Source organism: Colossoma macropomum, unplaced genomic scaffold (assembly GCF_904425465.1).
Source record: "Colossoma macropomum unplaced genomic scaffold, Colossoma_macropomum, whole genome shotgun sequence".
NCBI classification, from domain to species: domain Eukaryota; kingdom Metazoa; phylum Chordata; class Actinopteri; order Characiformes; family Serrasalmidae; genus Colossoma; species Colossoma macropomum.
In genome coordinates this window covers 38,773,876-38,788,076 of record NW_023494795.1, presented here as the reverse complement: position 1 = coordinate 38,788,076, position 14,201 = coordinate 38,773,876, and the positions used below count along the sequence as shown (strand labels likewise).

The window sequence follows — 14,201 nt, the reverse complement described above, 5'->3', positions numbered from 1 at the left end:
TCAGTTTGACTGGGATGGAATGGTTTTGGTGTTTCAGTTTGACTGGGATGGAATGGTTTTTGTGTTTCAGTTTGACTGGGATGGAGTGGTTTTGGTATTTCAATTTGACTGGGATAGAATGGTTTTGGTATTTCAGTTTGACTGGGATGGAATGGTTTTCGTGTTTCAGTTTGACTGGGATAGAATGGTTTTGGTGTTTCAGTTCGACTGGGATGGAATGGTTTTCGTGTTTCAGTTTGACTGGGATAGAATGGTTTTGGTGTTTCAGTTTGACTGGGATAGAATGGTTTTCGTGTTTCAGTTTGACTGGGATAGAATGGTGTTGGTGTTTCAACTTGACTGGGATAGAATGGTTTTGGTGTTTCACTTTGACTGGGATAGAATGGTGTTGGTGTTTCAGTTTGACTGGGATGGAATGGTTTTGGTGTTTCAGTTTGACTGGGATGGAATGGTTTTGGTGTTTCAGTTTGACTGGGATGGAATGGTGTTGGTGTTTCAGTTTGACTGGGATGGAATGGTTTTGGTGTTTCAGTTTGACTGGGATAGAATGGTGTTGTGTGCCTGTCTGCTCTCCAACAGCTGCTGCAGAGTTGGTGTTTCAGTTTGACTGGGATAGAATGGTGTTGGTGTTTCAGTTTGACTGGGATGGAATGGTTTTGGTGTTTCAGTTTGACTGGGATAGAATGGTGTTGTGTGCCTCTCTGCTCTCCAACAGCTGCTGCAGAGCCAATCCTTCTGACTGCCCCTTCAAGATTACACTCTTAGTAAAAAGGGATCTACATAGCAGAATACATGGTCCTATATAGAACCATTTTAAGAAGGTTCTTTTAAGAACCATATACAGCATGTTTTCCATGATAAAAAGAAAACAATTTATGCATTCAAACGGTTCTTTGAACATTCACAGTTTTATATAAAACCATTGCCTTTAATAAAGAGCCTTTTAAGTACACATTTAAAAATAGCTGACAAAAACCAATACACCATAGAAAAAACACTTTTGGTTTCTTGAAGAACCTTTTAGGCGGGTGGTTCTTTAAAAACTGTGTGTATAGAACATTTCGAGAAGTTTGTAAAGATTTCAACAGGTTTTCCATCATGGAGAGGAACCAGTGGACCATGCAAAGAAATATTGATGCATTTAAGGATGTGGAAGCATGTTTAAAAACCCCTACATATACCTGTTATAATCTACATTATACCTGTTAAAAGTTTTTCCTCATACGTCCAAGCCAGACCCCATTTCGAAACATTTTTAATAGTGTGGTTTTTAAACATTTTTAATAGTATAACCGATCATTCACCTCATTCCACTCTGTAGAATTAGTCTTAATAGCTTTTAATAGCTTTGGCTATTGTTAGTGCTTCTTCTTTGGCTTCCACATGCTGTTTTTGTCCTTTAGCCATCGTCTGAGTGATTGCAATGTGGGTAACCCTACACTGAATCAGTCACAATGAAGGTTTTTCAGATTGAGGAGGTTTTTCACCTATATAATCATAGCTGAGAGGCAAAATTACCATCATTTCTGCTTGCCCTTGCTTGTTTCCAAATAATACAAAAAATCATGCCATGCTTTGAGTGGTTATTAGGGGTATGAATATGAATGACTCCTATTGTTTTGGCTTTTTCCGAAATGCTTCCTTGCCTCAAGCGTGATGCTCCTGAAGAATGTTGAAATAAGTAGTGACAAATTCAGATGAGCTGAGACTGTTATGCTTAGTCCTGATGTGACCTTCTCATCCTTGGCTGACTCTCTTCCCTCACTCTCTCTCTTTCTTTCTACATTCTAATACCCTTCCAAGCAATTATGCCCCTCTTGATTCCATGTGCCAGCTTAACTGAGTCAAGAGGCGTAAAACCTCCTTTATGTGGGCGACAAAATATTTGATTGTAGTTGCTCGCATAACGTACACGAGCAGGCAGTCAGTCCGATGTTTTCTTGGGGTTTTCTTGACATTTCGTTCCACTAGGCGGATTGTGAAGAGTCCATAGAGGAATGAGAGACCTCATAGTGACCTGAGGATGCTCTTCATCTCTCCCCTTCCTGTCTGAACTTGTTACCCTTCATCTGAAACAGCAGATGGAATTCCAGTGTAATCACTGTAAAGGGAATTAAATCTTCTCTTAAATAACAAACCCAATCCACTGGTCTAATCCAGAGTTCACACTCTAGGCACTGATCCAAGATCAGAGCCGGCACGCTTGGGCGTTCCTATCAGCAGGTGGCAGGTGGTCCTACGGCACTGATCAGGGATCACTTTCGGCAATCCAGTCTCTGACCTTTAACTGTTACAAATTAGGCAGCTGTACTGATCACAGAACAGTGGGGGGACACTAGGCAGGTGCCTTACAGCTGCAGGCTACGCCCAGCTGCCTCCCAAATACGTGGCAGCGTGGAGAGCTGATAGGTGGCATATGGTGCCAGCGTGGAGCGCGTGGGCACACAGCTGGAACGGGGCAGGAGAGTTAATGTCATCGCTTCCAGGTAACAGAGAGACTAATGATAGGCTTTGCCACGCGTTGCATAATAGAGTCAGGAAGCTGGCACAATGGCATGACGGATCAGAGATGAGATCACTAGCCCACGTGCTGGGAGAATGTCAGCAGGCGTAGGTGTGATTCATGTGTTTAAAACAGAGATATTTTAGAGCTGAACCGCCTTTCAGCTGATAGTGGTATTGGCTGTAACCCATGTCGGCTGGGTGTATTTGGACATAATTGGTATAAATGAGTCTCAAGGACACTCCTAAAATAAAGGTACTATGCCTAATGCTGTAGAGGAACCACTGTGGTCCACAAATTGGGGTCAATTGATGTTAAAGTCATAGGTGATACTATAGAAGGCAGAAGACTTCTGTCATAAGGCCGAAGTGCAGTTAAATATCATATCCATTAGAAGAGCTTTGTATCTTATTACCAGATTCTCTGCTTTAGAAATAAGATCCTCAGATGGTCTTGGTTTATCATCAATTGAGAAACTATTTAAAGATTTTAATACACCTCGATTAACATCACAGCAACTTTATAAGGCACTGCTAGACTGTCGTACTGATGATGCCAGTAAGGTAAAAGCTTTTTGGGAGGTTAACCATGGTATTAGAATTCATGATGATTAATGGAAGCATGTGGTTTCTGGTCCAAGATTGTTAGAGAACGTATTAAAAAATAATTTGCTATTCTTTACAACTGAGGCCTAAAGCCCAAACCCCCTCTACTGTACAGTGGGTCAGTTTAGTGACACACCTTATTCCTAGAGAAGCCCTATCGACTGCTTTAAAGGATGCATCGTACAAATTTTTCAAAGTGTGGGACCCTTTTCTTAATTACCTTGAAGTGGAAAAAGCACAGAAGCTTGCTACTGGACTAACACACTTAGTGTGGAAATACTATAAGACATGAGAGCATTTGTTTTACCATTTTTAATTAGGTTTGGTGATGTATGCTGCACTTTGAAGGGCTATTTTACACACACACACAATATTTATTTACATTTTTTATGTATTCTCTTTATGTTTGGGAGAAGTTCTGTATGTGTGTAATGCATGGGTGCTCTGTTATGCCACAAAAATGCTTTAAAAATAAAAATGAGATCAATCCAACTTTATATCAGATGTCTGTAATACCTGTGTAGTTACACCTTAACAATACATGTAACAACAGTGAAACTACTGATGATGTGTTCACTGTTAGATGTAAATGTGTATGAACACATTTGAACACAACACTGTTTTTACTTGTTAGTATATCCAGACAGTTGTAACAGCATATTTTGTTTTATATAATTAAACATTGTTCTTTATCCAACCGCTTTTTTGGCTGTAATAGTGGGTGTGTAATTACGTATATTATGAGAGTACTTATGTTGTATCTGCACAAAAAAAAAACAGCATTTAGCTAGCTGTAGTCATATGCTTGTGTTGTGATGTGGTGACCTGACCAAAGTTCTGGTTGTAAACCATTCTGTAATGTGACAGTGTCAGTATTGATTCCACTTAATGGTGTTTTTAATAACTGTGTAGTTACACATTAATTATTATTTAATAACATATATCAACAGTGTAACTACTGGGGATTATTACTGTTACAGATGGATAGCAGTAGTACAGCTTATGTAAATACATGTGTATCAACTTCAGTTTTTACTTATGTAATTACACAAGTGCATCTTGATAGTTGTAACAGCATGTTTTCTCTTATGTAATTACACATGTGTAACAGGGTGAACTGCTGTCTTTCCAAGAAGACCTTTCTGATTGTAACAAATTGCAGAATGGATTAGAGCCAGAAGTTTGGTTAGGTTACCATGTCATAACACAAGCATATTCCTACAGCTAGCTAAATGTTAAGAAAGTTGGCATTTCCTGTGCAAATGCAGAATAGAAACACTCAGAATGTGGGTTATTATGTACCTTCTGTTACAATCAGAAGAGTCTTGTTGGAAAAACAGCAGTTTACCCCATTATACATGTGTAATTACATTAGAATTACATTAGACTAAATATGCTGTTGCAAAAATCAGGATGAATTTGTTTAATTACTTAAGTTACAACTGAAGATGATTCACATGTATTTACATCTGTAGTAATGAATATATCATCTGTAGTTACAATGTTGTTACATGTATTAATGTGTAACTACACAGTTATTAGAGATACTTAATATAAAGTGGGACCATCTCGCCAGGGGATTCTTGATTTTATTCTTTTAAAATGGCTTGACAGCACTGGAGGTGACCCGCACCACATGAAACATCAAAAACAAAGGTAGCCCACTATATACACATCACATTTCAACAGTACAATGACTGTTGCACTGAATATTGTTTTACTGAAACAAAGGACAGTAGATTTGTCTCAAGGTGCTTGTAAACAAGGCCATGAAACCGGCAAAGTTACAGCAGCATCTGATTATAAAGCAAGTAAAAGAACTTCTCAGACGTAACAGAGAGGGAAACAATCTTCAGACAGACTGGTGAGCCTGGACGCAATCAAGAAAACGCCAGGGGCGTCTCTTAGAGAAGCTCAGCGGGTTACTAAAAGCACCAGCTCCCATCAAACAAATATGATGGTCCATATTTGTCTAATATTTCTAACAAACAGCTGGATTGTAATTAATAAAATCAATAGGGACGCCTGGCTTCACAGTGTCTGAGAATTCCTGTCCTATGGCACCTCTTAATTGATGGTTCTTTAAAAGAACCGCTTTTGTGAATGACCTGAGAGGGTGAACAACGTTTTAGTTTAAAGCATCTCCATATAAAGCATAGGTTCTATACCAATTAAACGTTTTTCCTAGAACTGTACATCCAAGCCAAAAACCATTGAACAAAAAAGGGCCGTGTGTAAAGTAACCAACATTAATACATGATGTTTTTCACTGTCTCGCTCTCATAACTACATAACTTACATATTAGTTTCATAGTTACTGAATAATTTATAGCAGTTACTGAATAATAAATATGAAACCATCATTATATCTGTTCTAAACATATGCCTGCCTGCATCCTACAGAGCTGCTGGAGTGGCGTCTAGCTTGAGCTTTTCAGTTTAAAGAGTAGAGAACACACCTTCTGATGATGTATCTTGAAGGCAGGAGGAACTTGTGAAAAACTATAACTGCTTTAAGGTGGATTTTGGGGGACGGACATCCATATAACTGTACTAACTGCCTTCAAATCATCTTTACAGTGGAGAGAATGGATACTGAAATGACCAAAATCAGGACATCAAGCTAATTGCTGAAGTTAGCAGGGTAGCTGGTTGGCCATCTAGGTATTTAACACCATTTGGCTTCTTTTCTCGGGCTGAAACTCATATTTTGTGTCCATTTTGTGCTGAATAAACATTGAATCGCTGTTTTCTTTACAATGTTGTTTGACAACTGAAGTAAGATTTAAATACTCCTCTTCTGAATGTGACTTAATGAGTGTTTGAAGTAGCTGACCCCAAACAGCCGGCTGGCTGAAAATCATGTAAATGTAATTAGCCCACATGCTCCCTTGTTTATAATTCACAGCTGATCAAAGGGACCATATACTGAGGCTAACGAGAGCAAGACGGTCTTTTCAGTAGCCCTTACAAAGGCCTCAGAGCAAGCGGCCTCAGTATCAGCAGTCTTGCCAGTGAAAAACACATTGTTAAAGTTTCTGGCCTTTGATCTGGTCTTCTATTAACATAGCAAGATGCTGATCTCAACAGAGATCCACAATTAAGCAAGATGGAAACAGCAGTCAGATACCAACGCTACCCTCACTCTGTGTAACATGCTAAGAAGGATTATAATGATGCAGTGAGCAACAGGGGTCATATATATGCAGCATTGGGCAAAATACTTTCAGAATATATTTAGAATACATTTATATACATCTTGGTAAGGTAGATGGGATTTTTGTACTTAATTCACACTGTTGTTTGCTGTTACTAGTTGACACTTTTCTTCATGTAATTATTCGGCCCCAGGATCCCATGAGCAATATAGTACAACACCAGTGCTAAACCTATCACTCACAAACATCTGCACTATTGAGATTATTAGTTTAATCATCCCTCAAAAGAGCTTGGTAACATTGGTTTGTCAGTCTACTCAGGCTTTAGCAGAGCTCAGTAACACTGAGATTAATAACTGATCATCACATTGATTTATCAGTCTACTCAGGCTTTAGCAGAGCTCAGTAACACTGAGATTAATAACTGATCATCACATTGATTTATCAGTCTACTCAGGCTTTAGCAGAGCTCAGTAACACTGAGAGTGATAACTGATAATCAGATTGATTTATCAGTCTACTCAGGCTTTAGCAGAGCTCAGTAACACTGAGATTAATAACTGATCATCACATTGATTTATCAGTCTACTCAGGCTTTAGCAGAGCTCAGTAACACTGAGGTTAATAACTGATCATCACATTGATTTATCAGTCTACTCAGGCTTTAGCAGAGCTCAGTAACACTGAGATTAATAACTGATCATCACATTGATTTATCAGTCTACTCAGGCTTTAGTAGGAACTTCAGTGTTTGTAAAGAAGCGGTTAATTGAGGTCCTCTTTAGAATTTGTCAAATGATTATTTTTGCTACATGCATAGCTAAGATGGATATGAGTTGAACATGCATTGTTGGTGTTTCTTTTGAATGTTGTATTTTTTTCATTCATTGGGTTAGTATTCTAAAAATGTGTCTAACAATGTAAAAAGTACCCAAATTCTAAATACTGCCTTTACAAAATGTAACTTGGACTACAGATACTGAATCCAGACACTGAATTTCTGTATTCAAAATATGTATTCTGTTACATTCGAACTGTGTATGATATAGTATATATATAGAGGTGTGAAAAAGAACTTCAAAAATGTAAAAGTTCTAATTTATTTATTTGAAAAAAAAAATAACGCAAGCCTCTTATAAAGAATGGAAGAGCTGTAGCAAAAGACCACACTAAATACTGAAATATTTGATATATTATATATATATATATTTAGTACTTATATGCATGTCATGTTCACAACTTTAATTTTGCACCCCAGGTCCAGCAGTCCCCGTTGGTGTGGATGTCCAAGTGGAGAGTTTGGACAGCATCTCAGAAGTGGACATGGTGAGTTGATAACCCCAAACTTGTCATTTTACTTGTATTTCATGGGTCTCAGTCCTGATAAGAATTTTCTACAATATATTAACACCTGGCTACATAAATGTGTCTTGGTCAGGCTGATAGAACTCTAATTAGCATCAGTGCCTTCCCTTAGTATGTACAACTTTCAAGAAATTCTCTTCTGGAATCTCTTGAGACGATCCCAGACCCCATATACATTCTGTTCTGTCCAGTTATGCATTTTATAAGAAGTATAAGTAGAGATGGCTTTAGTTTTTATGATGCTCATGGTGTAAAAGGCAATAGAAGATGATGTATGCCGCTCTTGTTTAGCTGTCTGTCATTATTTCCGTAATGAAACAGCTCTATGCAGTAATGACTACATGTAGAAGGAGTAGAGATTCTTTATACAGCTTGACGAACAAGATACATTTCCATATGGTTGCGCTGCATCACAACACATTTCAAACCACATCCAGAAGCGTCTAAACAATCACTTAACAATTTGTCTCCAGTGTGGCTGTATTTACACTTAGCCTACTCACAATTAGACAGCTTTCTAAAATGACTGTATAAATCTAGTCTTTGAGGCTGTTTATACTTTGCATCAATGCATTTCTGCTGCAGCTCATAGCTCTGCCAGGTTCCATACAGCTTGAAATAATAAGCATTTCATTTAGGGAAACCTTCAGTCTGATGGACAGAACTGAGTGCTACACACAGTAAATACAGTGTTTAAAGGATGCAGGCAGAATAGCTTCAAATGGCTGGATAGTCTATAATTTGTATGGCAAATATGCTAGCTAGAATATAACAAGTATGCTAGCTAGCGCAATAGCTAATTTTGTTGATGTTTGTTAGATTGTTAACTAAGTTATCTGACTTGTTAAACTGGCTGAAGTTCTAGTGAGTTACACCTTTAGCTGGATTAGCTATTATACTAGCTAGCTAGCATACTTGCTAAACAAAGTTTCAAGGTTTTTTAGCCTCTTCCTTTAAACTCCTTACCACAGAGGTTCTCAACCTTTTCCACCTCTATCACTGAGCATTCAATATCAATGGATTAGGCAAACATAAAGTTGTTTCATACCTGAAATCAATCAGAATGGTAGCAAACTAGGCTAAAATCGTCAGTCACGAGTGAACGATTGATACTGTGGTACCGTTTCTTGCTTTTAGAGACTGGGGCAAAAATACATGCTGCTTTGTGCACCATTGTTGCATGACTTGTATAAATATTGTTTACCATTTGAGAACATTTTATATTTCTTTCTTACTATTAAGTCATTTTTCTTACTGATTTTTATGACACAGCACCATCACTGGCCCACTATGGACCACTTGCTTCTTCTCAATATTGGTTTGAGGACCACCAGAGGGTGCTTCACAGCCCACTTGTGGTATGCAGCCCAGTGGTTGAGAAACTCTATCCTGAAAACTGAAGGTTTTTCACTATTTGAAGCCACGTCAAAGCTGACAGGTTTTAGCAGTGGTTTACTTTTGTACAATGCAGTGCCTGAAGCTAACAACAACACTAAACTAAGATTCTCTGCTAAAAAGTGACCCAAGTTGGACTTGCATGAAGCAGCTTATAAACATCATTGCCCTATAGCAGTGGTTCCCAACTTTTTCAAACAATCTAAACCACAACCGTTTGATGGCACGCATGATTAGCTATGTTTTGCTGTTGGTGAGGAATTTCTTTGTCATGGCAAAGCAAATGGCCAGCCTTATAGCCTCATTCGCCACTAACTCTTCTGTGTGTACCCCACATAGTGGATTTGGGCCAGTGCAATCCCCCAATGGCCAGTGTCATGATGCTTTTTTTTTCTTGCTATCACTTTTGTTCTACAGACTTCAAAAAAGATGGTTTTATATAGAACCATGAACACTCAAAGAGCCATTTGCATGATTAAAGCGTTATTTGCACTGTAAAATGGTTCTTCAGATTGATGGAGAATGTGCTATAGACGGTTATATATGAGACCTTTTTGTAAAGGGCTCTATATAGCACCAAAAAAGGGTTCCACTATTGTTGCAAGCCAAAAAACCTGTCCTTGGTACTATATAGAACCCTTTTTGTTAAGAGTGTAGATGGCTTTTTTGTTGGTTTGAGGCCCAGTTATACTGCTAATGACATGTGACAGCACTTCAAAAGAAATTTGGCAGTAGAGTATAATTAAAATTTTACTTTTTTTATTAAAACTAAATTGCTGTAGTCAATAAAAAGCAAAGAGAAATCATTTAGCCATTGTAGGTTAAGTTAATGGGTGAGCTAATGCTAGATCTAACAGGTTAACGTTAGGGGAGAGGTAGTCATCATATTCTATAATAAGGTAAACAATTTTCTGCTCAGTAGATGCAAATATGTTGGCTTGTCAAAGCAATATTGCGAATGAAAAAAGCATCTTTCCTAACTTTATTCGTCATAGTTAGCCTAGCCATAAGCTTATCAGTCATGTCTATGCCAAAGCCGAGATGTAACTACAGCAAAGTGCAGTAAACTTTTGTATACCATCAACTTCTTTTGATAGTTGCTTTTAACAGAGGGCTGCACTCTTAAAAAGGATAGTTGTTCAAGGATTTTTTTGTAAAGAAAATATGATGTTATTTTATTCATGCTCTGTTAGATTTTTGCGAACTTTCAGCGACAACAAGAATTCACTGACCAATCACTATCGTCTTTGCTGTTGCCATGACAACACCCAAGCTGACAGAGCAGCCGTCTCCCATTGACTGGATCTTATTGACAAATGGCAGAAGGATTTGTTCACCTTCTGCTTCCTCAGGGATGCTGTAAGCATCTCTAGAAGCAGCTCAAACGGGGCTCAAGCTGGTTTACAGATATCCAAGCTGTATCCGAAGGCTTTAGTAAAGGAACAGCTCCTGGATTAGGTGGTGAAACTCTTCATGCTCCTTTTACTTTTCCAAAATAAAAGTAGCCCACCCAGTGTCACCATTTGCTGGCTTTGTGAGGAGCATTAGGTATCTTTGTAGGAAGTTTTTGCTGTATTTTCCTCATTTTGGTTTATACTTGGTTTTCTTGGTTTTCTCAATCTGAGGTACGGACACCGTTTCACTAGTAGGTGGCCCAGCCTTGGGGTCTTTCCTTTTGAAACCCCTTGTTTGGGACCATTTATACTTGATGGATGAGTTCTATATCGCCGTTGTCGGAAGAATACCTTGTATCTCCAACATGGTACCTTTACAGGAGAAGGAAAAAAAATTACTTTTAATGTAAGTCAGTGGAACTTTTTTCAAGTCATGTTGGCCCGTATCTTTTGGCCCATTCATCATGAAATGTACACACAATGTAAAGGGCAACAGATGCTTTTAAATGATGTCAAAAACTGAAAAACTGGTTTTTTTCTGACAGCAGCGATATGATCAACAAAGAGAAACACTTTACACTGATGTGCACTGAAAATGTAAACACAGCAAGCATTTTGCCACACTAATAAATGAGGTCGGCCTAAGTGTCATGTTCACTTTTTGCAAATAATTAGCCAATTTTTTAAAAAATGGTTAAATGTCTACATTTAGTAAAAAAATGCAGTTTGCAAAAAATGCAAATTGCATTCACATTAAAAATAACAAACTGCCCAAAAAAAACATCTGTAGCCCCCTTGCACAGATTGAAAACCACTGTTCTATGGCATCGCCCCAGTAAGCCCTTTTTTGTAGGCTTTATGTTTGATCAACACAAGAACAAAACATTAAGAAACTGAGAAGATATGCCTTCCACTGCCACTGACCTCAGAAGATTCTTGAATTTGCACTGTGACGTTGTAGCATGCTGGAACGGCACGCTCAGCCATGCACATCATATCAAACTGAGGGCAAACATGCAGTCCGATGTGCACCACAAACAATATTAAGCATGGCCCACTGAGCTTCAGTGCTGCCACTAAATGAAGCCAAACCCCTTTGCTCCCTTTTAGGTCTGAATTTGAATAAGACACTGAGACAATAAGACGAAGACGTGTTCACTCGTGCTTAGCGACCTCTTTCACGCGAGCGTATGAACACAGCAGGGCAGGTGAACTGATTTTCACTGCTTTGACTGTTAAACAATGCACAGTGTGACTGAGGAACACTAAAGCTAGTGTTCTAATGTGGGGCCACGTGCTGGTAGCATGGTAATTAAATTAAAACGGCCTTCTGTTCTTGCCCACAAATTGGACTCAAAACTGTCATCATGATGTTGTGTAAGCTTCCATGTGGGAGGACAACCAAGGATTACGTTTAATTTGGATCATGGCTTTTTTTATAGAACGATATTAAAGCAGACAGTATGAATAAATTCTGTCAGTTGCTGCTGCTGGAAGGCTTCTAAATAAGGTCCCAGGCAGTTTGTGCCACTACTCTATAGGCCTAGCCTTGCCTAACCTAGCTTAGCAGCTGCACGCATGGGTCTATTCAGCCCTGGGAGCTTCTCAGTGCTGGAATATGGGAAAACACTGGGCTTGGGTTTATTGTATTGGTGCTAATGTTTACGAGTGGCAGTGGAGATTTGCTGTTATGTAACGTGGTAAGGAGGGAGCAGAGGAGAACCAGCTGCTGGGGGGTGTTGAGGATGGCGTAGTCCATGGGGTTTGACCAATCAGGATGCCTATCTGCTATGGCCAGGGCACATTCTGTGATCTTGGCTAGTGAGGAAGCAGATATGCTAAACTCATGCCAACAGATGGTAATATTGCAGTTTTGGAATACAGTGATTCCGCATGGCTTGCCAAATCTGATGCAGAGTAGAAATTATAAGCCCCTTTAAGGGGAATTCCATCGATTTTTCACAGTTCTGTATTATTTAATGAGTAGCAAAAGGTTTTCAGAGTGGGTTCATGTGCTCCATTCTAGAGAAACCTAATGAGTTTACATTGGTGGTAATTGGAAGCAGACGTCCAGAGCATTTAATGCCTGTAAAAGCTGCTCACAGAAAGCCAAACATTAGGATTTTGATGCCTGATAGTTTTGAGACAAGTTTTAGGCCTAAAATGGATGTTTTTTTTAAAGTGATGCTACATGGAGGGTGTAAATAGGCCAAAAAATCCTAAAGAATCCTTTTTTTTTCAGATTTACCACTATTTTATCACTATTAACATTGTATATAAAACCTCAGAAAGTGTGTTTTTAAAAAAAGCCACGACATGAAGTTTGAGTTTTACATTCCATTCCCATTATCTGATTACTCAAGTGCATGTAAACGCGTTGATCGGCTCACTCACAAAATCTGATTTTCTTCAGCTATCGTATTATTAAGTGCATGTATACGCACCCAGTACGTTTCTCTATAACGGACAATTCCAAATCAAACCACTCTGAATTACTTATTTCAACAATTGTATTATGCAGAAGTTGAAAATCCACCAGCAGGTCCAAACATCAAATGCACATTTCTATAACTAAATGCTAATTTGCATTGTAGTCTTTGTAGGTGATGAATAATAAGCACTGAAAAAACATGGTGCTTTGAATGGACATGATTAAAGTGTGTCAGGTTGTTGCACATGAAAGAAACGTATTGCATGAACACTATAATTGTCAAACCAAGTAAACTTGAAGAAAGCCATTGTGTTGATGTAACATCATTTCTTTTTGTGCAACCACTTAACAAAAGAATGACCCGTGTACTAATTTTCAGTGAGCCTTAGGTTGTAATAAGGCTGGGATTTTAAGGATCTGTCTATGGGCCCAGGCTTTAGGTTGCCACTCTCTTTACTACATAACCAGACAATTATCAGAAAAATTATTGAAATTATGGACTAAAAAGAGAGGATTGTTTATTTTTCTATATTTTTCCTGTATGTTTATCATGGTTCAAGGTTAAAAACAATAATAAGTCTTGCACTGTGTCCTACTATACTGCCCAATTCTGGCTGTGCCCAAAAATAGTGAACAGTATGCAGCAAGTGACCAACAGAAATTTCTCCAACATGCCAGAAAAATGTCATATTTGAGTGAGTTCACTGTAACCTTTGCAACTGTTGGCAGGTTTCAAACTGAGTTTTTTTTGTAATTTTACACTGTATTTTCTTACTAAAATACTTCAAAAATACAACTTTTAAAGGAAAATAATAATCTACTAGGTTCTACATTGTACACAATATGTTTATCTTATCATTGAGTAGGGAGAATGGGGTTGGATAAGTTTCTAATGGGCCAAATCAAACGTTACCTGCACATCTGGGGCCTATTAGGGTGGGAACAAACTCAGTGGGATCTCAATGTAGGGGTGATGATGCACTCATCAACATTGTCAAGCTAATAAACAGTAAGCCTGCCCATGGAGGTAATGCAAGTTAGCACGACTTAAAAATACCCCCAGAAACTCCTGCTCCTAAACAGGTAGATGTGGGTAGCATGTGCAGAGAACACATTACATGAGTAAGAATAAACATTACCTCTTACAGGGGAAAAACAGTTCTGTTAGCTAATGATAGCATGTTGCTAGCTAGGCTGTTTTGCTTGTGTTGTCATTGTATTACTTTTGTAGTACTTTAATTTTGGGGTGCGTTCTGGGGGGGTTTTATAAGTGGATTTTGTCACAATCTAGGAGTTTAACAGGTTGTCTCAATGTGTATTCTCAATGTATAGTATTCAGGCAAGTTATAA

General features: G+C 38.4%; 1 protein-coding gene across 1 annotated transcript in view; it reads left to right on the top strand.

Moving 5' to 3' along the window:
• The window catches only part of gabrr2b (gamma-aminobutyric acid type A receptor subunit rho2b), a 47,548-nt gene that overhangs the window by 17,537 nt on the left and 15,810 nt on the right, over positions 1–14,201 (top strand). Inside the window, exon 3 of the mRNA XM_036582375.1 lies at positions 7,525–7,592. Within this exon, the coding sequence (XP_036438268.1) occupies positions 7,525–7,592 (68 nt within the window). The remainder of the gene's footprint in view (positions 1–7,524; positions 7,593–14,201) is intronic.